Source organism: Capsella rubella, unplaced genomic scaffold (genome assembly GCF_000375325.1).
Source record: "Capsella rubella cultivar Monte Gargano unplaced genomic scaffold, Caprub1_0 scaffold_3, whole genome shotgun sequence".
Lineage (NCBI taxonomy): Eukaryota > Viridiplantae > Streptophyta > Magnoliopsida > Brassicales > Brassicaceae > Capsella > Capsella rubella.
This window is the reverse complement of record NW_006238921.1, coordinates 7,945,310-7,972,399: the sequence shown is the minus strand read 5'-3', so window position 1 is coordinate 7,972,399 and position 27,090 is coordinate 7,945,310. Positions and strand designations below refer to the sequence as shown.

General features: G+C 34.6%; 11 protein-coding genes across 14 annotated transcripts; 2 read left to right on the top strand and 9 right to left on the bottom strand.

Moving 5' to 3' along the window:
- Window positions 1–944: 944 nt before the first annotated feature.
- LOC111831452 (putative cysteine-rich repeat secretory protein 21) lies at window positions 945–2,592 on the bottom strand. Its single transcript, XM_023785583.1, has 3 exons — window positions 2,581–2,592; window positions 1,585–1,926; window positions 945–1,379 (listed from the first exon to the last, which is right to left on the bottom strand). The coding sequence occupies exons 1-3, from the start codon at window positions 2,590–2,592 to the stop codon at window positions 945–947; spliced, it is 789 nt and encodes a 262-aa protein (XP_023641351.1).
- Window positions 2,593–3,176: 584 nt separating this feature from the next.
- Window positions 3,177–4,111, bottom strand: LOC17891121 (putative cysteine-rich repeat secretory protein 20). The gene is made up of 2 exons (XM_006299199.1): window positions 3,788–4,111; window positions 3,177–3,632 (listed from the first exon to the last, which is right to left on the bottom strand). The coding sequence occupies exons 1-2, from the start codon at window positions 4,109–4,111 to the stop codon at window positions 3,177–3,179; spliced, it is 780 nt and encodes a 259-aa protein (XP_006299261.1).
- An 811-nt stretch (window positions 4,112–4,922) lies between these two features.
- On the bottom strand, window positions 4,923–5,955 carry LOC17892456 (cysteine-rich repeat secretory protein 18). The gene is made up of 2 exons (XM_006299071.2): window positions 5,599–5,955; window positions 4,923–5,408 (listed from the first exon to the last, which is right to left on the bottom strand). The coding sequence occupies exons 1-2, from the start codon at window positions 5,944–5,946 to the stop codon at window positions 4,923–4,925; spliced, it is 834 nt and encodes a 277-aa protein (XP_006299133.1). The 5' UTR covers window positions 5,947–5,955.
- Window positions 5,956–6,930: 975 nt separating this feature from the next.
- On the bottom strand, window positions 6,931–7,981 carry LOC17893990 (cysteine-rich repeat secretory protein 18). The gene is made up of 2 exons (XM_006298918.2): window positions 7,616–7,981; window positions 6,931–7,410 (listed from the first exon to the last, which is right to left on the bottom strand). Exons 1-2 carry the CDS (start codon window positions 7,970–7,972, stop codon window positions 6,931–6,933), a joined length of 837 nt encoding a protein of 278 aa, XP_006298980.1. The 5' UTR covers window positions 7,973–7,981.
- Window positions 7,982–8,990: 1,009 nt separating this feature from the next.
- On the bottom strand, window positions 8,991–9,973 carry LOC17892362 (cysteine-rich repeat secretory protein 18). Its single transcript, XM_006298960.1, has 2 exons — window positions 9,626–9,973; window positions 8,991–9,461 (listed from the first exon to the last, which is right to left on the bottom strand). The coding sequence occupies exons 1-2, from the start codon at window positions 9,971–9,973 to the stop codon at window positions 8,991–8,993; spliced, it is 819 nt and encodes a 272-aa protein (XP_006299022.1).
- A 1,255-nt stretch (window positions 9,974–11,228) lies between these two features.
- On the bottom strand, window positions 11,229–12,274 carry LOC17890810 (putative cysteine-rich repeat secretory protein 17). The gene is made up of 2 exons (XM_006299223.1): window positions 11,930–12,274; window positions 11,229–11,720 (listed from the first exon to the last, which is right to left on the bottom strand). Exons 1-2 carry the CDS (start codon window positions 12,272–12,274, stop codon window positions 11,229–11,231), a joined length of 837 nt encoding a protein of 278 aa, XP_006299285.1.
- Window positions 12,275–12,920: 646 nt separating this feature from the next.
- LOC17891203 (putative cysteine-rich repeat secretory protein 16) lies at window positions 12,921–13,916 on the bottom strand. The gene is made up of 2 exons (XM_006299793.1): window positions 13,572–13,916; window positions 12,921–13,367 (listed from the first exon to the last, which is right to left on the bottom strand). The coding sequence occupies exons 1-2, from the start codon at window positions 13,914–13,916 to the stop codon at window positions 12,921–12,923; spliced, it is 792 nt and encodes a 263-aa protein (XP_006299855.1).
- A 268-nt stretch (window positions 13,917–14,184) lies between these two features.
- Window positions 14,185–16,730, bottom strand: LOC17893739. Of its 4 annotated transcripts, none has more exons than XM_023786938.1 (5): window positions 15,795–16,730; window positions 14,936–15,469; window positions 14,653–14,850; window positions 14,513–14,564; window positions 14,185–14,439 (listed from the first exon to the last, which is right to left on the bottom strand). In XM_023786938.1, the coding sequence occupies exons 1-3, from the start codon at window positions 16,614–16,616 to the stop codon at window positions 14,740–14,742; spliced, it is 1,467 nt and encodes a 488-aa protein (XP_023642706.1). In that variant the 5' UTR covers window positions 16,617–16,730; the 3' UTR covers window positions 14,185–14,439; window positions 14,513–14,564; window positions 14,653–14,739. The 4 variants fall into 4 exon arrangements, with proteins under 4 accessions (XP_023642706.1, XP_023642705.1, XP_023642704.1 ...); XM_023786937.1 differs by having other exon boundaries at window positions 14,185–14,421; XM_023786936.1 differs by having other exon boundaries at window positions 14,513–14,850.
- Window positions 16,731–20,680: 3,950 nt separating this feature from the next.
- On the top strand, window positions 20,681–21,400 carry LOC17892857 (B-box domain protein 31). The gene has a single exon (XM_006299602.2). The coding sequence runs from the start codon at window positions 20,788–20,790 to the stop codon at window positions 21,166–21,168; it is 381 nt and encodes a 126-aa protein (XP_006299664.1). The 5' UTR covers window positions 20,681–20,787; the 3' UTR covers window positions 21,169–21,400.
- Window positions 21,401–22,263: 863 nt separating this feature from the next.
- LOC17893495 (zinc finger protein CONSTANS-LIKE 12) lies at window positions 22,264–23,685 on the bottom strand. The gene is made up of 4 exons (XM_006300144.1): window positions 23,146–23,685; window positions 22,852–23,058; window positions 22,474–22,766; window positions 22,264–22,393 (listed from the first exon to the last, which is right to left on the bottom strand). Exons 1-4 carry the CDS (start codon window positions 23,683–23,685, stop codon window positions 22,264–22,266), a joined length of 1,170 nt encoding a protein of 389 aa, XP_006300206.1.
- Window positions 23,686–26,008: 2,323 nt separating this feature from the next.
- Window positions 26,009–27,087, top strand: LOC111831450 (calmodulin binding protein PICBP-like; the record flags this gene model as incomplete). Its single annotated transcript, XM_023785582.1, has 2 exons — window positions 26,009–26,139; window positions 26,416–27,087. A coding segment is annotated over exon 2 (483 nt), but the record flags the coding sequence as incomplete, so codon positions are not given.
- Between the last annotated feature and the right edge of the window lie 3 nt (window positions 27,088–27,090).

The window sequence follows — 27,090 nt, the reverse complement described above, 5'->3', positions numbered from 1 at the left end:
TAAAATTGGACCATTCACAAAGATACATGTATACTTTGTCAGAGAAATAGTGTTAGCATCCGTTCTTTAAAATAGCACTTTTAGAGTCTTTCTATTTTCTCTTTCTTATTTTTTTTCTATTTTACATTTTTCTTTTTGTTAACACCCTTGTTAAGCATCCCTTGTTGGAGATGCCCTTAGAATTATGCGATATGCAGGTAATAAATATAGTTTTGACAACGTATTTTGCAGCTTCTTCTATTGCAAAAATACCCTTTTGGTTAAGTTAATATAAATAAGAAGGTAATAAATATATTCAAGGTTCTTTATATATTTGGTTAAGTTAAACTTGGATATAGAGATTCCAATTTGCAGCTTCTTCTACTGTCAATGTAAAGTTCATAACGCTATTTTCTTAACTAAAATATTTTTATAGAAAACGTTTTACAACCAAAATAGATGTGAAATTTAAAGTAATAATTTATGAATTTAAGTATTGGACTACAAAATACATGATAAACCATTCTTCTCTTTTATTTTTATTGTATTCAACAGCTTGTTGATAATGTAATAGTTCTTAAAATTTGTGAATACTATATGTTTTTTTGGTTTTTTATTGTTGACAATAATTCAACTAACTGTATAATTAAATGTAAACTCTCTATTTTTATTATATTCGTTAGTCATTTACACTTCAAAAAATGTCAATCTAAAAACGGAAGAGCGTAGAAAATTAGTAAAACATTGGAAAACAAACAATTCAACAACAAAAACAACAAAATGCAGATTATAGGATCAACGTTGGTAAAAATAAATGTACTTCGATAGTTCCATATATTCAACAATTACATTACAATATAATAGCTTTGTTAGTAGAGAGCTGCAAAATTCCACATCTTTCACTTTGTAACACCATCCGAACGAAACCCTCTAACAAAAGATTTGTTTTCTTTTTCTAATGGTCTTCAAATCATGAGAAAAGGGTACAGCTCATACCTAAAATTACAACTCGTACTCAAAACTCTTCCTCCTTCTTTACCCTTGCAACATTTAGGAAGCTTCCCCATAATCCATTTTAAGCACACATTGCAATTGTTAGGTGTCAAGTCCTTTGTACACTGCACCATCGCATACAACTTTTTCGTCCCAAGGCTCTTCTCCCCTGCCGCAAACATGAAGTCCTTCTTGCTCTTTTTGTTGGCTTTCTCCTTCAACTCATTAAGTAGATCCCATGTATTCTTGTTGAACGCCTCAAGATCACTTTTTACATCCTTAGCATTGTACATATCGAAACTGTTCTCGTAATCAATCTTGTCAAAGGTATCGCTTGGAGAGATCTCAAGAACACAGTGATCATACCATATTATTGTCCCCTTGTTTTTCGGACATCTCCTACTAATCTGTAATATATATGTAGACACCAAAATCAATAACAATATTGCACTGACAACTAATTATAAATCTTATAATTCTATACTAGTGTAACATGTAAATTATATTGACCCAGTAAAAAAATATCATAATCACTAAACAAAAGGCGACGTGTATGAGCATTTATTTATGTAAATATGTGATAGTTAATCAATAATGTTGAAATAACTTTACCTCGGACTTGGCTGTTGCAAGGCAAGAACGGCATTTGGAGAAGTAGGAGTCTCCCCGGCACTGTAGCTTAATGAAGACAGCGTTGGGAGCGTCACCGTTGGAGGAGTAGACAAAACCAAAGTTATAATTTAAATTAGAGATAGTACTGATGAGACTGTTGAGGTTTTTATCGTATGGACTCCCCGGCATGTATGTTCCTTGTTCGTTGATGCAATTATGGTTTAGATACGCATTGGTCTGGTTCAAGGAAAAAACACTCCGTATAAAGAACAATTGTACGGCCACTATGGCAAAGATAGGGACAGAGGATGATAAATACATTGTTTTGGAATTTAGTAATTTCTCCGGAGTTGGGATGATTTAATTTTTAGATATTGAGTGGAGATGGTGTAAAACAGAAATTGGTAAATATTAGAAATTTAGTTTCTTGTATGTTTAGTTTCCTTATACAAACTTCAGTTAATTAATTTAGTTTCTGAAATAAATGTTTTTAATCAGTAGCGGACACTCGGAGGTGTTGGCCGTTGAGAGTCTTGAGACTTGGTATTTGCGGCGAGAGAAGAGGAGGGACCAATGAAAAGGTCAAATTTCAAAGTTTTTTCTGATTCTTTTTATTTTATTTTTATTTAACTTTTTTTTTCTAGTTTAAATCTCTTGAGAGACACGAAAGTAAAGGCTTATTGAATTGATTCTATAGGTATATATTTGCAACATTAGACCTAGAATAATCTATTTTGGAATAGTCAGGATTACCCTTTAAATTTGTATGCTCAAATTAACTCAAGATTTTACAACAATAAAAAACAAATATTAATATATTAGTATTTATTTGATTAACTCTTTTTGAATTCATCATAATTCTAACTCTTCAACTTTCTGACTAGAGTAGTAAACAAATTTTTGTTCCACATCTTTGTCCAGTATTTATAGTTTATAGCTTTCGTCAACAAAACTCTGTGAGACTGACAATGGAGTTTTTTGCCAATTTCATCTTACTAAAACTGTCATTATTGATGGTCTAAGACTCTTTTTATTAGGAAGTCTCTTCGCCGACAACTTTGTCTAGAAGTATCTACTAATGACGTGTCATCGTAAAAAACATTTCACTGATGTGAGATGCACCTTTTCTTTAATTTTCACCCATGGCCGGTCATTGAAGTTCTTCAACTAGTTGAGAACACTTTTTTCATCTTGTGAAATTTTGGAAGTAGTACTTCTGTTGTTCTGTTTACATTACTAGCTAGCAACGTCAAAAGAACAAATTCACACATTTAAAATTGGATGTAGCTAGAAGCCATTACATAAAATAAAAACTAAAAGAACTAATATATAATATATGCAAATTTACGTGTGTCACGTACTGCCTGTGAAAACTTTGGACGTACGAACTCCCCAAAAAATTTGTTTAAATGTTTTATCTGTAAGTCAAAATTCACATGCCGCTCTAAACGTATGTTTATACAAAACAAACCACAAACGAAAAAAAAACACAGACAAAAAAAAGATTTGTATTCCTTCAAAATGTTTATTCAAACACAACACAACAAAAACATACATGCATATACATATTTATGTATATGCGAGAGCTCTCATCAAACGGTCTGTTCAAGAAAAGGGTAAAGCTCATATCTATAGTTACAGGTCGTACTGAAAACTCTCCCTCCTAATTTACCGTCGCAGCAATCAGATTCCTTGAGGATAATCCATTCCAAACACGCATAGCAAGTCTTCAACCATAAATTTTTCGAACACTGCACCATTGCATACAGCTTCGTCGTCCCAACTCTTTCCTCTCCTGTTGCATAAAGCAAAGCCTGGTTGTTCTCATCCATGTTGTCTTCACTAGTAGCTTTCATCCCGAGATTTAGTAGGAAATCGACCATTTTCTGTTTAAACTCCAACGACGATCCGGTGGCGTTTTTTGTGTTGGACATACAGAAGTTGTTGTCGTAATCGATCTTTCCCTTGTTAAGGATGGATGAAATCTCTATAAGACATTGGTCGTACCATATTATTCTCCCTTTGTTTCTCGGACATCTCTTACGAAGCTACGAAGAAAATTTGCATATTGACACAACAATCAATTACAACACTGCACCTATTTGAGGTATAACATATAGTTTCTATTTTTAAGATGTAACTAAACTTTAGATGTGTGTGTGAAATATGTGAAAAGTAATCAATAATATTAAAGTGACGTTACCGCCGAGAGGGCGGTGGTGTAGCAGGAGCGGCACCTTGGCCCGTAGGAGTCGCCACGGCATTGGTACATGAAGGTAACGGAGTGGGGACCTTTACCATGGGAGACCTGATCATAGCCGCTGCGAAAATTTCCTGCTGAGGTAGATTGGATGAGTGTATTGAGGTTTTTCTCGTATTCACTTCCTCGCTTATATTTCCCTTCACCGACGATACATTTGTGGCGAAGATACACATTTGTAATGTTCAAGGACGAAACGCTGTGTATAAGAAGCAAGTGTATGGCCACCACGGCAAAATTGTTGATAGAAGATGATGAAAAGTACATTGCTTTGGATTTATTACAAAAAAAGAAAAAGAAAAAAAATCTTAGATGAAACGTAAACAAGGATGTCTATATAGAGGAATTTGGATAAGTGGAGATGATTTTTTTATTTTTCTGTAGTTTTCAATTTTTGGTTTAACTTAAAACAAAATTAGATTGATCAAATAATGTTTGAGAAAAAATGTTTTCAGTTTGTAATGTAATGGACAGTAGAGAGAAGTTGGAAGTTGGCATTAGGTAATTGCGGCGACAGAAGGGCCGATGAAAAAGTAAAGGTTCAAAGGTGTGACTGAGTCTTCTTGACTTTTACAATCACACGATTCATACGTTTCCGACCATTATTAATTTACAAGATTCTTTGTGTTTTTTTTTTTCTGTAAAATATAGTAAGATTCCAACTTTAAGTTTTGTCTCATTTGCATTAATTATATATTGATGCAATATTTATTCTGTATTATTAACGAACGGATGTTGACGTACATGCACGAGGTTTCAATACATGTATTTATTTTTCTGCTGTAACGTTCTATTTTCAATTTTTTATATGGTTTTATTCATGTCATCAAACTTACCATGGTTAAATATGCAAATTATGATCTTTTAATATTTTTAATGAAATTTTCCTCTTTTATATATGGTTTCCTTGATTATTTTCTATTACTTTCATAGAATAATATAGAAATTTACACCTAAAACTTTCAAAAGTTAATTATCTAGAACTGTTTACATAAAGTGTAATAGAAATATACTCAAACTACATCATATGATATAAGAGATAAAGGGTTATTCAAAGTTTTTAAAAAACACATTCAAATTACTTTAAAAACTTGGTATAGTAAGGACTCTTGGGGCTTATAAAAGGGTAAAGCTCATACCTAAAGTTACAGGTTGCACTCAAAACTCTTACTCCTTGTTTACGTTTCCAGCATTTTTGAAAATGCACCATATAATATGTCATACACTCCTCACAACCCTTAATACTTAAGCCACCCGAACACTGCACCATTCCGTACAGATTCGTCTTACCGAATCTCTTCTCCCCGGCCGCGTACAGCACCGGCATTTTGGCCTCTTTGATTGCTTTATCTATTTCAGTGATGGCTAATTTTGTCAGATTGTCGAGGAGAAACAACCTATCTGTAAAAGAAATTGAATCGTCGCTAAGGTTCTTCGCGCTGGACATACAGAAGTTGTCATCATAATTGATCATTCCCACAGTCATGAACGTAGAAAAATCCACAACACATTGGTCGTACCATATTACTGCCCCCCTATGTCTTGGACATCTTTTATGAAGAAGCTGTCATATACACTTTGCATATTAACACTACAATCAATATCAACATTGCAAGGACTCATTTACATATAAGAGAGTGTCTCTTGTTTAATTGATACTATCAGATCTAACCAAAAACGTCATGTGTGTGTGCGTGCATGCATATTTATACATTATGTGACAGCTTATAAGTATACTGAAGTGATGTTGTTACCTCAGAACTAGCGGTGGCAACGCAAGAGCGGCATTTGGGACCGCGAGAGTCGGTACGACAAAAGTAGGTGATGGCGGTCATATTAGGTTCTTTACCCCAGGCGGTCATTCTCCAACCGGTACGAAAACCTTCAGAATCTTCCGAAAAGCCTTTGATGATTTTAGTGAGGGCGTTCTCGTACTTGCTTCCCGGCTTGTATTTCCCTTCTCTGTCTAAACATTTGTGGTGCAGATACGCATTGGTAAGGTTTAGTGAAGAAACGCTCTGTAAGAGGAGAAGTTGTGTGGCCGCAACGACCAAGATAGGGAATAGAACGAGGCGTTTTGATTCAGAGGATGAAGAATGCATTGTTTTGGATTTATTTGTTTTTTCCCTAAAGGAGCGTTGAGACTGATATTTATGTATGATACTCGGAGTAACTTTGTGGCAACAAGAGGGCCGACGAAAAAGTAAAAGTAATAGCTCCATGGTTTGTGACTGAGTTCAAACAAATTACAATCACACGATTGTACGATTATGACCTGAAATGAAGGAGTTGTTTTCTATTATTACAAGATTCCTTTGTTTTTCTTTTTTTTTCTCGAACATGATCTATTCCGATTTTGAGAATTCATCTAATTATATATATATATATATATATATATATATATATATATATATGCTAACTAGCTAGCTACAAGTCTGTTTACTAATTTTATGTACTAATACACAGGATACTTAATTATTCATATAATTTGTATTTGTTTTTTCAAGTATTCTTATATCGTTCTAATTCTTAAGTAGAACAAAACGGGCAATATTTACAAGCCATTTTTAACGTGTTTGTTCTTCTTCTTCCGATTACTTTCTGATGCTGTTGTAAACAATGAGCAACTTTACTAGTCAAACAGTTGTTGTTCTTTATTGTTTGGAGAAAATGTGGGATGAAGTTCTGGGACTTAGTCTAAGTCTTACTCTGCTATTTGGTAAACATGTTTGAGAAGAGTAACGTTACTTTCTTACTCATGTTTATATATTTTTTTTTTCATGTTTATATTATTTATTATCAATCATTTCAACTAAATACCATGATTCAATATACATATTTTCTATTTCTCATCATATTATATTTTTTTTTTCTATCAAATTTTTCGATATATTACTTTCATATAATAATTTAAAATTTTACACTGAAAAGTTTCCAAATATAATTATCTTGAATCGTTTAAGTGTAATAGAAATATACACAAACTACATCATAATGATTATTATTTTTTGCTAAATAATATAATAAATTCACTATAATTAAGGGCAAATTCAAAGTTATATAAATAATAAAACACATTCAATACTTTAGAACTTGGTATAGTAAGGACTCTTGGGGTTAATAAAAGGGTAAAGCTCATACCTAAAGCTACAACTTCTACTCAAAACTCTTACTCCTTGTTTATGTTTCCAGCATTCTTGAAAATGCATCATATAATGTGTCAGACAGGCGTCACAACCCCTATCAGATAAGTCAGCCGAACACTGTACCATCGCGTACAGATTCTTCCTCCCGATTCTCTTCTCCCCGGCCGCGTATAGCACCGGCTTCTTGATACCTTCTATTTTATCATCTATTTTAGTGACGGCTAAAGTTGTCAGATTGCTGAGGAGAAACACCCTATCTTCAAAAGAGATTGAATCACCACTCATGTTCTTCGCGCTGGGCAGACAGAAGTTGTCATCGTAATTGATCCGTCCCATGGTATCGAATGAAGAAAACTCCACAAGACATTGGTCGTACCATATTAGTGCCCCTTTATTTCTCGGACATCTCTTACGAAGAAGCTGTCATATACATTTCGCATATCAACGTCATAATCATTATCAACACCACATGTATGATTTACATATAAAATATAATTTGTCTTGTTTAATTCATGTTTTTATGTCAGATCTAACCAAAAAATAACAATGTGTGAGTGTGTGTATGTACGCATATTTATACATTATGTGACAGCTTTATTAGTAATACGTACTGGAGTGATGGTACCTCAGAACTGGCCGTTGCAACGCAGGAAGCGCACTTGGGACCACGAGAGTCGATACGGCACTGGAAGGTGCTGGCGACGATATGAGGTTCTTTACCATAAGCCGTCTGGCCGAAACCGGTACGAAAACCATATGAATCTTTAGGTTTTACGGAATAGCTTTCAACGATATCTTTGAGGGCTTTCTCATAGTCGCTTCCCCGTTTATATTTCCTTTGGCTGATTAAGCATTTGTGCTGAAGATACGCATTGGTAAGGTTCAGTGAAGAAACGCTGCGTAAAAGGAGGAGTTGTGTGGCTGCCACGACCAAGATAGGGAAGAGAATGAGACGTTTTGATACATAGTATGAAGAATGCATTCTTTTCGATTTATTGTGTTTTTTTTCTTTCTAAAAGGAGTGCTCTTAATAAGAACTTATTATGTTTTTAGCGTTGAGACTGTTATATGTATGTAGGAGACTCGGAGAAACTTTGTGGCAACAAAAGGACCGACGACAAAGTAAAAGCACGAAGATGTGACTGAGTTCAAACAATTACAATCACACGATTGTACGATAACGACCTGAAATGAAGGAGCAATTGATTTCTATAATTACGAGATTCTTTGTTTTTTTTGTTGTTGTTGAAGCACATATAAAAATATGTGTCTGTCTGCTATAACAGGCAACTACAAATTGGTGGAATGGCTTGGAATAATATAAGATAAGTTAACTGGAAATATTAGTATGTACAAATCCACTAGTTAATTATAAATAGTCATACCACTTTAATTTATTTTTTAAGTATTTATTATTTTGTTCTAATTCTTAATTAAGTATAATAAAATAGGCAATTTTACAAGCCATTTTGACATTTTTGTTCTTCCGAGTACTTTCTGATGCTGAAGTGAACAATGGGCAACTTTACTAGATAGTCGAAGAATTGGGTTTTTATCTTTTTTTTTTTTTTTGGTGGAGAAAATGTAGGTTGAAGTTCTGGGACTTAGTCTAAGTCTCATTCTGCTTACATTCTTAATCTTTTTTTTTTGTATGAACATTCTTAATCAGTTTTTGTTCTTTATATCATCAATCATTTCAGCTAATTACCATGACTAAATATAGAAATGTTCTATTTTTCTAACATAGTATACAATATTTAATTTATGAGCCTTTTTTTTACGATAACATTAGTTAAACGGATCCAAATTTATGGTTTCCTTGCTTATTTTCTATCACTTTAGAGTAATGTTAGATTATTAGTAAAAATAAAATCAAAAACTAATTTAGAATAGTTTCCTAAAATCCCTAATATAAATTTATTTCAATTACATCATGCAAATAAAATAAAATAATAAATAGTCAAAGTTAACCAAAAAAAATAATGAATTGACAACTTCGATTAGTTAGGACTAGTCTTAGGATTAACAAAAGGGTAAAGCTCAAACCTAAAGCTACAGCTCCCACCAAAAACTCTTGCTCCTTGTTTATTTTTATAGCAATCTTGATAATGCACGACCATATGTGACAAACACTCCTTACAACCCTTAACAGTTAAGTCAAGCCTACACTGCACCATTACATACATCTTATTCTTCCCGATCCTCTTTTCTCCTGCCGCGTACAGCGCCGGCTTGTCGTAACTTTTTATGTTTTTTTGTTTTTTAGTAACAGCTACTTTTGTCAAATCACCGATGAGAGTCAAAAACGTCTCCTCAAAAGAGTTCCGATCGCCGCTCACATTCTTCGCGCTCGTCAGACAGAAACCATCATCATAATTGATCTGCCCTGTAGTATCGAACGAGGAAAAATAGACAAGGCAGTGATCGTACCATATTATTGCCCCCTTGTCTCTCGGACATCTCTTACGAAGCTGTCACATACATTTTGCATATCAACGATCTATATCAACATTGCATGGACTGATTTGCATATAAGATATTTCTTCTCTTAAGAATAATGTAACCAAAACTGACGTATCTATACAGGTTATGATGTGAATGTGACGGCTAACTAATAATATTTAACTGACGATACCTCAGACTGGGCGGTGGCAAAGCAGGAACGGCATTTATTTCCGTAAGAGTCGCCACGACACTGGTAGGTGACGGAGACCATATCAGGTTCATCACCAAAGCCCATCATGGTGTAACCAGTACGAAAAGCATATGACTCATTCGACAAGGTTTTGATGATATGATTAAAGTCTTTCTCTTGCAAACTTCCCGGCTTGTATTTCCCTTGACTAACTAAACATTTGTGATTCAGATACGCATTGGTCATATTCATGGACGAAACGGTGCGCATAAGGAGCACTTGTATGGCTACCACGGCCAAGACAAGGACCGAAACGAGGTGTTTTGATAAAGAGAATGTAGAGTACATTGTTTTGGATTTTTTAGTTACCTTTTACGAAATTCCTATTGAAAAAATTCAGTTTCTAGGATAAATGATTAGAGTTTGTAACGGACATGAGAGAGAAGTTTGTATTTGCGGTGACAAAGGTCCGACGAAAGAGTAAAAAGTTCAAAGGTGTGACTGAGTTCAAACTCTCACAATCACACAATTATATAGTGACCACCTGAAATGAAGGAATGTTATAAATTGTATAATTAGAACTTAGAAGATTCTTTTGTTTCGGTCAAACATGATCAGATCCTGATTTTCACTTTTCATCTAATTAGCATTTATTAATTTAATGAAGAAAATTTTGATAAAAAAAAATTTTGTCAACATTTTGATACATTTTACTTAACATGTTTCAAAACAAACTTGATTTTGTCCAATTTCTTTTTCCAATTTTTTTTTATCAGCATCTTAAATTATAATTAATTTTCTTTTGCCAAATATTTTTTTTTGTTATTACCACTAGGCACTAGCAATAAATGACAATGTTGATATATTTGAATATGTTATTATGCTAAGAATACCCTAAATTAGCATTAAAGCAAGTTTTGATAAGCACGCACTCCACCAACATGAATGTGTCCCAAAAAAGAAAAAAAAAGTAACTTTTCGGATAATTTTATTTATTTAAGTGGGTGTTATTGGATTCTAACTTATAAAGAATTTAGATGACTCTACTAAAATCATAGATTATATGATTTTAAAGGATTCGTTGAGAGTTTTATATAATCTTGTTGATTAGTTTTTTAAAAGTCTTGTAAAGTCTCTCAAACAATCTCTGTATTTCTAAGATACTTTTCATGACTTTATTTTGTAAAGAAGAGTGTTTAAAATCATAAACCAATAACATAAAATTTTAATTTATTAACAATCAGAGATTCTTTTGTTTTAATTGAATAACACAGAACTTTTAATGACTTTATAAAACTCTGTATCCAATAACCCCATATTTATGAAGATTTTGAATGACTCTTTACAAATCAATAACTAATAACACCAAACTTTAAAAGAGTTTTGTAAAATCTTGATTGAATAACAACAGATTCTACCTAACATCTAAAGTCATTAAAACTCCATATAACTCACAAACCAATAACACCCCCTAAGTTACTTCATATGACTTTCTATAAAAATTAAATAATCAATTCATGTAAAATAAAAATTGATAATTTACAACAACATCAACAAAACAGAAAACAAAAATCTAATTGGCCGTAGTTTTTTTCAAATTGCTTTAACTCTTCAAATAAGAATTAGGACCAGTCTTGGCGTTAACAAAAGGGTAAAGCTCATACCTAAAGTTACAGCTTCTACCCAAAACTCTCGCTCCTCGTTTACCACTTTTCCAGCAATTTTGAAACTGCAAGATACTATGCACCAGACACTCGTTACAAGCCTTGATAGATAAGTCATCCGTACATTGAACCATTCCGTACATCTTTCTCTTCCTCCCGAGCCTCTTCTCCCCAGCCCCGTACAGCGCCGGCTTGGTGGCCTCTTTTAAGTTTTTGTTTTTCTCAGTGATGGCTATAGTTGTCAAGTTGTCGAAGAGAGTATCCCACTTCATTATGAAAGAAAACGGATCATCTCCCGCGTTCTTCGCGTTAGACATACATAAACTGTCATCGTAATTGAGCTGTCCTACAGTATCTGTCGAAGAAATCTCGATAAGACATTGGTCGAACCATATTATTCCCCCTTTATCTCTCGGACATCTCCTACGAAGCTGTCACATACGTTTTGCATATTAACGCCAAAACTAATATCATCGATCATCGCATGGACTAATTTACATAATATATAGTTTATCTTGTCTACTGTATATTTTATTATGCTAAGATAGTAAGATGTAACCAAAACTAGTATGTGTGTGTATGCGCAATTGATACATAGTTATTATGCGGCAGCTGATAAATAATATTGAAGTGGCGTTACCCCGGCCATGGCTGAGGCAAAGCAGGAGCGGCACTTGGACCCGTAGGAGTCACCACGACATTGGAGAATGACGCAGACCAGATCTTGACCTTCCCCAAAGGACATCATGTCATAGCCGCTAATAACATTTTCACCGACCGAGATGGAATGGATAATAGCTTCGAGGTTTTTCTCATGCACACTTCCCGGCTTGTATTTTCCTTGACTGACCAAGCATTTGTGGTTAAGATACGAATTCGTCATGTTCAAAGACGAAACGCTACGTATAAGGAGCACTTGTGTGGCCATCATTGCCAAGATAGGTACCGAAACAAGGCCTTTTGATACAAAGGATAAAAAGTACATTGTTTTCGATGTTTCTTTTTTTAGATGAATTGTTGAGGCTTTGATGTGTATGTAGGAAACTAGGAGCAATTTGGATATCTTTTAACCAAGGAAGTTTCTAATAGATTATAGAGTTTGTAACGGACAGGAGAGGAAATTTAGTATTTGCGGCGACAAGAAGGCCGAAGAAAAAGTAAAAGTTCAAAGGTGTGACTGAGTTCAAACTCTTACAATCACACGATATGTACGGTGACGACCTGACATGAGGGAATTATTATTTTCTCTGGTCACAGGATTCTCTGTTTATGAGATTGGTCAAAAATAATATAAGATTTCTCTTTTACCAAAAAGAAAATATAGAACTTCTCGTCTACTATTTGAGGTTGGGTTTGTATGTTTCTAGATTAAAAGAAAAAAAAACAAATATTGATAATTTGATATATACTTCTAAAACAAGATCTTGAGACACTGAGTTTTAACTCAAAGTCTCAAACAATAGCAAAAGAAGAGAAGTCATTTCTAGTATATGTTTCTAAAGCGTGATAAAAATATACAAAACTACATTATATTGTTTTTTCTACACAAATAAAAAAAAATTCGTATAAATAAAAATAATTCTACGGGAAAAAAATAAGAAAAACAAGAAGTAAAAGAATTTGATATTGCCTCAGATTTTCATATTAGGACCGGACTTGGTACTACTTACAAAAGGGTAAAGCTCAAACCTAAAGTTACAGCTACTACCCAAAACTCTAGCTCCTTGTTTACCATTCCAGCAATCTTGAAATTTAACAGCTAAATGTCCAACACATTTGCCACAAGTATTGTTATACAAGTCATTTCTACACTGCATCATCCCGTACAACTTTTTCGTCCCAAATCTTGTATCGCTCGCCGCATACAGATACTTATCTTCGATGGCTAAACCTACCAGCTTCTCGAGGAAAGTCATCCACTTCTCTATGAACGAATCTACCTTCATTTTCTTCGCGTTGGACAGACATACTTCATTATCTTTCTCGATCTTTCCTTGGGTATCGAATGTAGAAATCTCGAGAGTACATTGGTCGTACCATATTATTGCCCCTTTATACCGCGGACATCTCCTACGAAGCTGTCGTATACATTTTTCGTATTAGCGCCATAACCAAGATCCACGTTGCATGGACTAATTTACATATAAGATATAGTTTTTATTGTCTACTATACATTTATCTCTAAGATGTAACCAAAACTGGCATGTATGTGTGTATGCACATATTTATACATGTAATAATATGTAGTATGTGACAAATAATTTATAATGAAATGGTGTTACCCCTGCGATGGCGGTGGCGAAGCAGGACCGGCACTTGGACCCCAAGGAGTCGCCGCGGCACTGGTTGGTAACACCGACGTATTCAGAATCCGTACTAAGGGACATCATGTCGTAACCGTGGGTAAAACCATCACCGCTTGCAATGGACTCTATGATTTTTTCGAGTTGTCTCTCATGCCAACTTCCCGGCTTGTATTTTCCTTGTTTGGGTAAGCATTTGTGGTTCAGATAGGCATTGGTCATGTTCAAGGACGAAACGGTGCCAATAAGGAGCATTTGTGTGGCCACCACGACCAAGATAGGGATCCAAACGAAACATGTTGATGCCCCCGATAAAAAGTGCATTGTTTTGGATCTGTGTGTGAGACTCAGGAGAGATTTGGGTATTGAATGGTGATCGGTTTTATAAAAATATAATGTAATTTGCAATTTTTGGTTACCTTACACGAAATTCTTTTGAGAAATTCAGTTTCTAGAAGCGATGATGTCTAGAGTTTGTAACGGAGATGAGAGAGAAGTTTAGTATTTATGGCGACAAGATGGCCGAAGAAAAAGTAAAAGTTGAAATGTGTGACTGAGTTCAAACTCTTATTACAATCACAAGATGTGTACGTTGACGACCTGAAATGAAGGCATTATTCATTACTTTCTAATTTCTATATTTACAAGATTCTCTGTTTTTTCTGTCAAATAATATAGAGGTTCCAACTTTCACTCTATCTACAATTAAAATTTTATAGATACCGGTTAGTTATTGCATATTACACAAAAACGACCAAACCATCGTTAGGAGATTGTCAAGAGAATTCCAGATATAGACTTCCACAAAATGCTGAACCATGACTGAAGCCTGAAGATACCAACATAGCTGGTTCAGAAGATATTAAGACCTGTTGTGGGCTATTTATAATTAATTCTTTCAAAACAATAAGAGAAGTCACCTGCGAATCAATGCATCTCGCAGAGTAGATGTTTCTCAGGTGCTCGATCCCACTAGAAGCTCGTGAAAAAATCAGGAGGTCTCAGTTCTCACACAAATCAACCGAAATTGGCCAAACCGAAAGCAACCCAGGAAAGTTACCTTGTATTGCACCATTCGCTTTCCAGCAAGAACCAATCGGATTTTGGCTCTCGGGAATTTAGTTAGCCTTTGTGTGAAACCAAAAGACTAACTTTTCATTGCGATTAGCTCATCTTCCATACACTGCCTTATGCTAATGACCATTGATTCCTTATAGGATGGAGAGATGTCACAGCATTGGCGACGTGGAGCCTTCATCTGAGAATATCAGAGTAAGAGTGTAACTTCAAAAGTATCTCTGGACTTGAATTAATGTGACAAGTAAGGAGGTAACTAAGAATACCTGTTCAACGTCAAGCTCCAGTTTATGTGACAGTACTCGGACCTGTTTTAGATGCTTAATAGAATCAGCTCTGCGACAATTCTCGACAATATATCGTGTATAATTACTCCATGTTCCTCTAGTTCCATCTGATCCAACGTTGTCTAAAACAAATTCCAGCGGTCTACCACAACGATCCCTTGGAACTTCTCTAGTATTAAACATATAATTACTTCGTACACCTGACCCTCTCCTCCATGTATAAAATGTTTTTTGGATGGAGAGAAGATCCGGCAGGAGTTTATTCCCTTCATAAACTTGAATTGCGTAACCCCATACCACAGAAACAGTTACAGAGTTTGATGAATCGTAACACACACTTTGCTGCAAAACCCTTGAGGAATCTACATTACTAGCACGGATAAGGTGAGCCATGGCTTCTGTTCGGTTCATCTTTGGAAAGAGTGGATCAACTGCGTCCAAATGATGTAGAGACAACAGTGGAGACAGAGGATGTGCACATAGCAGCCCAAATAAACTCCCCCGTACATCAATCTATGAAACAAGAGTGACCATCTCTTAGCTCGATTTGTTAAAAGAGTACTTCCTTTCGGATTATCTCTCTGGGTAAAATGCAACCGAAATAGCTAAGCTAACAAGCAATCAATATTCTCAGGAGTTTACTGCAATTTAGAAGATCATGAGTCCAATCTAAACAACAAACACTAACTAATACACACTCAAGCTACTTAGACAAGTAATCTACAGCTTCAATCATCGAATTATACTAAGGCAGCATCACTGTCACTGCGAGCAAATCTACTCCTAAATTCTAATGAATCTAAATTCCTGAGACTGAGAAGCTCAGACTTTGTTATACCTGATGGAATCCAGGTTCATGTGTTAATGTAACACCAAGCTCAGCCAAGCAAGAGAAGATCCTGGAATCACCTCCATACATATGTGAATATCTCATCAAACAAGAATCCATAACCTTACTTAAAGCCCTAGCAAGCGAACCACTTATAGCAAATCCTCCACCACCAAATGCCATATCAAAGGAATACCTAACATTCTGATCAAAACTCTCCGAATTGCTTCCAATGTACCACCACTTACGGTGATCATACTTAGACAAAACCCTCACCAGATTCTCCACAAAGAACACAGTATCATCATCTCCGAAAACAAACCACCGCACATCCTTATCATCCCGATCCACCGCTTCCTTAGCTATACGAGCAACACGGATCGCTGATCGGAGACCGCCGGGGAAATTGTAAGGAAACCGAGAAACATCTTCAGATACGACCAAAGGAGGGAGACTCAGATCGGACTCAAATCCACCGCGATCGAGGAAGACGAAAGCTCGGGTGGACTCAGGAGAGTACCAGAGACGAACATATGAGCTACGACGGAGCCAAGAATCGTGAGAAGAAGCTATAGAGAAGAGTAAATGACGGCGGCGAGTGGGAGATAAGCCTAAGGAGCGTGCGAGTGAAGGAAACTGTGTACGACGGAGAGGACTGAAGGAGAAGATGAGGTAGATCACGACGCAAACTAAGAGAAGTAGCAAGAAGAGGTTCCGGATTCGAATTCGAGTCAGCGCCGGCGATTTCGTCGGAGACAACATTTCAGAGGAGAGAGAATCGGTTCTGGAGAGAGAAGGATCGGGTCGTCTCTTTCGACTCGTGTGGTTCATTTTTGAATTTTTTCTTCTCACTTTCTCGGCTGAGTCGTCGACTTTAGTGGAAAAGTGTCAGTCGTCGTGAGAGTGAGACACACATCGGCGGAGCTTGCTGTGTCACTGTGTGTGACTGGTTAATGTATTCAAAAGGTACGGTTTGGTGGTTTCTTTTGATTATTTATGGGCTTAATGATGGGCTTTATTAATCATATTTTTTCCATGCTACATTAACATTAGCTATCGATTTGGGCCTCCAGAGACTTATAAATTAGGCCTTAATTGAATGTATAGAATATTTGAAAACCCCAATTAGAACCTATCACTTATCAGGTTCGGATTCGGTTTGGTGTTTCATGTTTTCAGATTTTTGATTTAAATTAAAACCTAATTTATAATGGATGGTTTTGCATAGTTCTAATTTCAATTCGGCTTCGAGTTTTAGTCAAATATAATTCTTATTTTTTACTCACTTCAACTCGGTTTTTTGGAATCTCAGATATAAAAAAATGAATTCATTCAAAATATTTTTAAAAATATAGTTCAGTTTTCGGACTGAATTAGTTCAGTTTGGATGACATGAATTTATCCGGATAGGTTTGGATCGGATCAGTTTATCAGGATTAAATACTCCTAAACTATGTACAATAATTCAAATTCCAATTAAAAAGATCAATTTTGGGTAAAAGCCTAACCAAAACTAGTCTTCTAAAACTAGCTTAGGGTAGGTGCGGAGACATTAACGTCGTTGCATTTTAGTCCAATCAGTAGAAGTAAGTAAGTAACCCAAGGGTTGAAAAATCGGGTAGGAACAAATATATACTATAAAAGTTTGAACTAGTTGGCATAGAGTGGGGAATATAAAAGATCCACTTGAGACTCACAACCACTGTAGATAGAAATGTTTTTGTCATCAAACATTTTTTTATGTAATGGAAATATTATCACCTCTAAATAGAAATGGGACAATCGTAGATTAAACAATCAACTACTTTAGATGGGTTTGTTATGCATCATTTAAATGTTTGAAACGGACCAGACAGTGGTTAATCATTTGGTCCAATCCGTAGCCACGTTCTTCATCGTTCATGAAATCAATTTCTCTCATATTATTCACTTTTCACCTTTATCAATTTTATTTTTCTCTGACAATATTTAAGTTCAAAGTAATTATCACAGTTGTTTCTAATTATATGATATATTGTAATTGCTCCTTCGGATTTTGTTAAATGTTTATTACAACGATACAAATATACAACACCCCGAACTCTATTACTTTCATGTAGACTCCAATAAAATGCTTTAAAAATAAAGAGATCATCGTACGACCGTCCAAGAAACTTCTCTTACATTTTCTTTAACAACGGTCGAAACTATGTCGACAAAAAAAAAACAACGGTCGAAACTATTAAACAGATATTTTATTAACTAGCCTGGATTTGTAATGACGCGTATACATGCGTAAGTATGATAATGTGTCTTACGTACCAACTATATTTAATAAATAAAGATCTGAGATTATAAAATTCTCAAGAAAATATTGGTCACATACTTTGGGAAGATTGGACGGCCAAGGTCTCGTACCAACAGGCAACAAATAAAAACATTAATAGACAGAAAAATCTGAGGACAAAATTAGAAAAAGAAAGAAAGAAGAAAAAGCTTTGGATCTTGAATCAATATGATCCACACAAGTGGACTTATGCATCAACACTTAAATCAACTTGTGGACAACAACATCTCTTTTTCTCCATAACGTATCAAACACACAAAATATAATATTCTTCATCGATCATTATTATATCAGTCCATCTAATCAGTGTTCGTATTTTTTGGATCAGCACATACACCCTCAAGTTATCTTATATTTCGTATATGATTATCGTGGCATTTTGTCTAATTTGGTAACGTGATTTTAGATATGAGATACAATTTGTAAATTTATATATATTGTTTTGAAAAACGAGTAATATGTATGTATAGATGTATAAAGTTATATTCTTAGCATTCACTATTTAACATATTATTCTTACATAACATATATGTGACATTTGTTAAAGGTAAAGTTATGGACTGCATGTTGTTGGGTTATTTTACTCAATTATGTCATGCTGCATTAGTATTGCTTTTGGAACTATATATATGAATGTGGTTGTGAGCGGTTGATGGAAAAGAAAATATGAAATTAAACGATTTTATTTCAATCACGTACAAAAACTGTTTTAAAGGTTAGAAGAATAAAAAGGCTGAACCAGCATGGGAGACACGCAGACACCTATCGAAATTCGAAACTATATGGTGCATCTCTAATATATAAATAATCAAGGTTTTGATTTGGTCGGATTAATCTTTAACACCAAAACATGTGGTGTGGAAGAATCTAAATAACATTAATAAATCGTTCAAGATATTTAGTGATTAGTTAATTATTATATACTTTACACTTATCTCTATCTTCACGTATTTTTTTTGTAGTTTATAGAATTTAATTTAATGAAATGTATAACTCCATCATAACATGTGTACACGACGACGATGGATATTATAACCTATGTTTTAAAGCTTAAACGATATTTAGCAACGATTCTAGATTGATGTTAACACTAAACATTTTGTAATAGCTAGCTATCTTATAATTTTTATTAGATTGAGATTCAATAATATATATTTCGAACATGAATATGTCTTTAACTCTCACCATGTTTTTTTTATAAATAATGTAGTGTGTATTAAGTTGTTTTCCCAATGAATTATTTAACTTACAATGAGAACGAACAAAGAGGACTTCACTTGTATGGTTCACATCCAAAGCTACTTGAGGATGTATAACCAAAACCACCCCCACTAGTAATCCTACGTTTCTTTTTCATATAATCTGATTTGATGTGTTGTGTTTTCAATGTTCATTAAAGTAAAAATAAAAATAGAGTAATAGTTTTGTGGTCTATAACATTAGTACATACTACACAAAAAGCATGTTTTACGAATATTGTGATGTTAAAAATGCTTTTGTGGGGTAGCTTATATAATATTACGAATATTGACTTATATAATACTGTATACTTTAAACTAGTAGTATATCAATCACACGCAATGTCTAGCACTTCTAGTAATCAAACCTTATAAAATTAACTGTATTATTCGCAGTTCGTGGGGTAGCTTTCACTAATTTAAAAACAAAATAAATCTTTAAATGTGAACCATACAAGTGAAGTCCTTTATTGCTTGTTGTGATAGTAAGCTCATATTATAAAAATCAAATAAACGTTGACTGATTAACCACCACACACACAATGCCCCAAAAGACAACTAATTAATTAATAACAAAGATAATAACTTGATATCAACCCTAAATTCAAGCCGTTTCTTATGCTTACCCTCCCCATATCATCCACTAATCTCACTTGTACTATCTCTAATTTTTCTTCTTTATAGAAAATTTTGTCACATTCAAAAAAGAAAAGAATCTTAAACATAAGAAACAGATGAGCAAATTGCTAGAACCTTTTTGCTTATTCTTTATATCATTTTTGGTCAGACTAATTCTAGAACAACCTTAAATATCATGTAAATAAATTTAATTAGTGAAAGCTATACTGTTCACATTTAAAGATTTATTTTGTACAAACTTGAAATTGAAAACAAATAAAGATTAACTAATTCTAGAAGAAGAAGGAAAAACAAATCTAGAACCATAAATATCATCATTTCCACTTATTTGTTTATAAACTTTATATTGTTAGTCAACTTTTGTATCTTTCGGTGCTTCTATTTAAATTTTAAACTCGTCAATAATTTTGGTATTTCTCGTCCATCGTAATCATTTTTACAGACAATTACAATGCAATATACAATTAAAACATCGTATTGAAGTGGTTGGTGATGAGAGAGTCGTAGTACATGAGTTCTTGTTTCGAAAACTTTGTAACTTGTGCATCCCAAAATTGCGTGGACGAGAAAATATTTACCACTATTAAGGGCATTAACGTCAAAACAAAAGAACAAGATTCATCCACGTGTACAACAACAACACAACACAAATCATTTCATTCCCTATATAAAATGTATAACGTTTCTCCTACTTACAAATCTTTCCTTCTCCACAATCACCACCACCACAAGAACTAGAAAGAGAGAGAGAGACAAAAACCAAAAAACCAAAAACAAGAAAGATCAAGATTGAGAAAAAATGTGTAGAGGTTTGAATTTTAACGAAGAAGAGAGCAGGAGAAGAAGCGACGGAGGTGGTTGTCGGAGTCTTTGCACGAGACCGAGTGTTCCGGTTAGGTGTGAGCTGTGTGGCGGAGACGCCTACGTGTTCTGTGAGGCCGACTCGGCGTTTCTTTGTAGGAAATGTGACCGGTGGGTTCATGGAGCGAATTTTCTAGCATGGAGACATGTTAGGCGCGTGTTATGTACTTCTTGTCAGAAACTCACGCGCCGGTGTCTCGTCGGAGATCAAGACTTCCACGTTGTTTTATCGTCGGCGACTACGACCGTGGACGTGGAGGAGGATAGAAGTGAAGAAGTTAGTAGTAGCAATCATGAGGTTCCTTTTGTGTTTCTCTGATTTTTAGTTTTTTTTTTTTTCTTATTTTTTGGTGTAAGATATAATTTCATTCCTAGGTTTTTTTTAATGCAATTTTCTATTAAGAAAAAGTCTGGGAAATTTTAATTTTATGAAGATTAGTATTTTAAGGAAAATGGAAAAATTGGGTATTGGCTTAAAATAGCAAAAAAATCAAAATATCTGCATTATATAAGAAAGGAAAGAAAGAAGGATCGTTTGTTATTGAGTTTTATTATTCTTCGAATCTTTTTACTATGCACTATATGCAGTGTTTGTAACCATAACCAAAAAAAAATCACTAAACTCAATGTTGAAGCAAGAATCAATCAGAGCGGCATATAGAAGAATCTCTTGTTTGGCATTTTGTTAGATTTATTTGGTTTTTTTTTTTGGTTGTTGTGGATCTTTCTTACTACATACTTATCATTTTCCTTAAATTAGAAGCTATATACTAAATTAAAGTAAGTAACTAAACTTCTCGATCACAAGTAAATGATTCTTCTTAATAACAATTATAGAAGTTGGTGGCTTCTTCAGGCTAGCTAACTCACTACTAATCTAGTAATTTTAGACAAAGATGATGCGATCAAGAAGAACAAGAACTATGTTTCCTTAATTATGGCCTTCTTCGGGCTACCCTTGAAGCACGTTAAACGCGTGCTATGTATACAGCCTTTATACAGACAAAGAATGAAGCAGATTCTAACAACTTCAACTTTATTCATACAAAGAAATCATCTGTGAAATTTATTTGTAAAAAAATTATGAATTAGGATTTTTCCTATTATTAAAGGAAAAATATAAATGATCGAAAACATCAAAGAAATACAAAATTAATGAAAGCAAAAATTAGAGTAGTGTAACCATTTTGGCTTCCACTATCTTCGTTTAGTTCTCCAACGTTCCCATGCTTGCCTCAACATGTTGATTTATTCGATTCATAAAAACTGTACACGATAAGACAAAATGTTACATTACTTTTCCGACAAGAAACTGTGTTTTACCAACCTTATCATCATCATCATGAAGCATGATTTGTCTCTGATTGTATTAGGAAAGAGTAAGCAACTGTACATTTTGTTTTGTATAGAGAGTTCATTGGTTATTCGGCGGAGATGATGGGTCATAATCATAATTGTCGCCAGCTTTCACAAATCTTCCTTTCACTCTTTTTCTCGAGTCAGCTCTCGCTTTGCGAGATGCATATCGAATCTGTTTCCCAAACCTACAATTCAAACATTATATAAACTCTGTTTGGTATGAACTCTGTTTTGTAACTGTTTTAAATAAAATGAATAAACTTACGAGCGCTTTAGTCTCTTCTCCTTGTATCTCAACTTAGCCTGGTTCCTTGCTTGTGGACAAGGAAGTTCAAGATTCGATTCCCATGGGGCTTCACTCATTATAAACCCTGGAGACATCCTATAATCCGCTGCACTGCTTTCACCTGTGATGTTGGAGATGGTAGGCGACATGGTCGGATGGATTTGTCCGAACAAGACAGGTGATGGAGGAAGAGGAAGTCCAATAGTGTTGATGTTCATTTGAAACGGACCTGACAGATAGTTAGTGCAATCTTGCTGTCCTGGTGAAGTTGTCTGAAAACAGAATATAACTTCATTTTCATAAGAAAGTTATCTTGAGGTATTAGAAACTACAACATCAACAAAATGCTAAAGAGACCTCTAAAGCCTTGTCTATAGTAAAGTTCGAGGCGGTAACGGATGTGTTATCCTTGTCGCTGAATAGGCACTTTGGTACCATATGGTCTGGTTCTTCTGATGAAAATCTGATGATATCATCTCCAACGTCAAAGTTTAACGGCGCATTATCCAGGTTTAGCTCTTCGCATAGATCATCTTCAAGTTCAAGAACAAAATCAGGACATCCCTGGAAACACAAATGCACACAAATAAGACTAATGCATTGTCCATCAAGAACTTTGTAAAACGAGTTAAATTCCTCTGTATATAGTACCTTAGATTCATCGGAAAAGAAAGATGATTGATCACTAAAACTCTGAGTGTAACTGATGTTGTTGTGTGACACCAAGGAATAAGAGGAAGCGATCAAACCATCTAATTCGTTGATTTTCGCCATTCCAAACGCTGTATTATTGTTGGGATCATTCAAGGGCAAAGAACCAACTAACGGACTGACCAAACCAGAGAAGGAAGGTTCAAGAATTGAAGACCACATTCTATTAAAATCTGTTGGAGAAGGACAACCAGAGAAAGGATTTAAGCTCTGAAGTGTATGTCCTAACACCGAGCAATCGCTTGCATGCCAGTGGCATCCTTGGCAGTACGATACCTTATCGTCGAGACAGCGAATCACAGCTGGTTGTGAGAAGCATTTCTGGCAGATCAAAGAGCGTGTGTGTCTGTGAGACAGAGGATTCGCAGAGTGTACATGGACGTCGCAGTTTAGGCAAACTTTAGCCAAATCAGATTTGCAGTAAATCACAGCTTGTGCGGTTGCACAGTGGTCACACTTTGGCTCTATACTTGGAGACATGATGAACAAATATGATTTATGTAAAAAAAATATAGAAATGTATAGATTTATAGACTTGAACTTGTAGAATCCAATCGGAAGTAGAATGAGACGTTTAATTTTTGTTATTTGCCGATCAGCAAACACACGTAAGATCCTGCACCAGCACGACAGAGATGAATCATGAACATTTTAGAGATAGCTAAGACTCAAATCTTGAAAACAAAAAAAAAATGATGATTTTGGGGTTTCAGGTCGTATCAATATGGATGCATGATGGGGTTTTGTGTTTTAAATTTGACAAATGTCGTAACATAAAGACATGTAAATCTGCGTGTACGTTGTGAGTGTGCTTGTTGAGATAGATGTGAATTGTAATAATTGTTACGTTAAAAGCGTCTATGGAAGAAGAAGCACTCACTTGGTAATTGCCGAGATCGATTAGTCCGATTCACAACCTTGGTAAAATGTAGAAAACAACGAAAAACTCGAAACCCAATAGGGGAAGAATACACAAAGAAACAGATTACAATCTAGAAACAAATTTTTTTTGTTTACGAATTGAATTATATATGAGAATGCAAAGAACGCAAAAAAGAGATTTTACAGTGGTGTGCTAATCACGTAGAATAAGAAGATGAGAGAGGAGAAAAGGAGTTAGGGTTGATCTCTATTTATATACTTTTGAGAAAACGTGTGCTCACTTCACGCAGTGGAAAAATCAACGTGGCATAGTAATTAACGAGTCGTCACATCTCATGTAATTTTTATATAAATTAATGAATGCATGCATTATGCATAGGTATTGTGATTCAATTTTTAATTATCGATCGTCGTTGTTCGTCAAAGGCTTATTTGATTTTTTTCTTTGCTCAATAGATTTTGTTACTCCCTGTGGCAAACCTTAAAACTCGGTTCTTTCGGGTTGATACTTTTACTATTTTACTATAGTTACTTACTTGTGTGGTTCCCAAGAAATTTCTTGATATATCGTTTAAAACGCGTACGTAACTAATGCTACGTATCGTTAATTACTTGATTAATATTAATTAGGGCATGCACGTTTTTTTCTTTTTTTAAACAATGATATTACTATATTAGTAGTATATTGTCTCACCTAGTCTGAATTGTAATATGTCTTTTGATATCTGTAACATTTGATATATAAATGTGCATGAGATAATGAGTCATTTTATTTGTGATGAATTAGGCCACATTAACTTCTATATAATCATCCACCTAACAGTTCACTACGTACCTGTGCTAATTATTTTAGACATTGAGCCATGCATGTATATATATAGTAACTACTAATATATTTACTTTAACTAGTTTGAAGGGCTCTGCAGTTGACTCTTGAATTTAAAAAATATATATATATATATGCTTTTAATTTTTAGCATTTTCTAACTTATGGATTAGGCCGGCCTGAAATTTTGGGATCCCAAACTAAAATCATTCGTAAACTATTTCATAAGAAGTTGATTTTAAATAGAAAATTTGTTAAATTTGAACTAGTAATCTTTTGACATAATCTTCAGAGAACTAACTACTAACTACTCAAAATTGATAAATATGGTTTTAGAAAGAAAGGATAAAAATGCCCCAAGCAAAGAGAATGATATATAGATATGATGGATATAGAGAGAAAAATGAGTAATTGGACAATTTTATATGTCAATGAGGATAAATGAATAAGACCACATAACACATCTAACCAACTTATATATGTATATGAGTTAACGCAACGCGTATGATACAGTTTATATATAGTTTACATTAATATAATTAATAATACAATGCAGTATCTATGACACAGTTTTTGTATTTTTGAGTCTTTTCAAAGGAAACGTGTACTAGTCTCGGGCGAGAACATTAATTATGGAAGAAGACCCGGAAAATCTATTGGTAATTAAAAGAGAAACAATAATAATAATATCGAATGCAAATTTATCCCTTTATTATTTTGTTAGGCAACTGATTTAAATTGCTAAGAACATCCTCATTGCAAGGATCTTAGGGGGTAAGATCTCCTAAGATTTGCAAAGGAAATATCTTATATAAGGTTTTTCCTTTGCAAATCTTAGTGGATCTTAGGCCATGGGTAACGCCGTATCTATCTCTCGTCCTTCACCTTACAACATTTAAAAGAAAATGATAAATACATAATAAACGAAGGACCGTTCTCTCAAACGAGACAAATAATGGCCGTCCTTCGGGCCACATGGCAGGCGTTTATTGGTTGTTGGTTTAGTGAAGGGAAAAAAAATTTGGGGTTTGTTCGTGTTTTAGTTTTTCTCCGCAAAACGCAGACGCATCCAAAATCAAAACTGCTTCCTCTCTTCTTCTCTCTCTCTCTCTCTCTGATCGATTTTTTGGGTTTTTCCGATCATTCAACGGTAATCTCCGCCGTTTATTTCATCAGCGGAGGAGGATCTAATCTCCGTCGTGATTACGAAATTGACTTAAGAATTTGTAGGTTGATTTTGTTGTTTACTTGTGTATTTTTTTATTCTTCTTCTCCCTCTTCTATGAGGTTTTGTTAATTCATTTTGTATCCATTAGAATTGATCGCTTAATTCATAACATGAATAAAATCATAATTAGTTTCTTCCGTATCTGAGTTTGTTTTCGATATGCTCTTCTCTTCCATGTGTTCCATTTTAATCTGTGTATATTTCGTTATACGAATCTCATATCTTATTTGGATTGTGTTTTTTTCGGTGTGCTTACTATGATCTGTTTCTGCAGGGTTTATTTTCGGTGTGCTGATCAATCTTGTTGCTCTGATCCTGAAGTAATCAGTATAATCAAGAACTCAGAAGCAGATAATACAATTGAGGAGACTTTGGTAGATGAATCTGTGATATACCTTGAAGAGAGGGCAAACATATATGAGGATGAAATCAATCTGGTTGCTTTGATTCTGATGTCATCGATATGACCAAGAACTCAGAAGCAAATAACAGAATCGAGGAGACTTTGGTAGATGACTCTGTGAAAGAGATCCAAGAGAAGGAAGACAAAGATGAAGAGGAAGATGAAGGTGCTGATCAAACTAGTTATTTTATCTCAGAAGTTATCGATATGACAAAGAACACAACAGCTGGTAATGCTACTGAGGATAAATATGATGCTGGTAAAGATACATTAAAGGATAAAGCTGAAGACTGCAAAGAGGAGTCTCAAGACCAGACTGAAGTTATGTTGATGACAAAAGAAAACACAAAGGTTCCATTTAACCGTACAAGAAAACCCTGCAACCAAGAAGAGCCAGAGTCTACCATTTCATGGACAATCATCAAATGTAAGAAACCCGTTGCAGAGACCGAGGATTTAAGAGCATTCAATCCAAGAGAACCCAATTACCTTCCAATTACAGTGGAGGAGGATCCTGAAAAGGTGGACCTCAAGCATCAAGACATA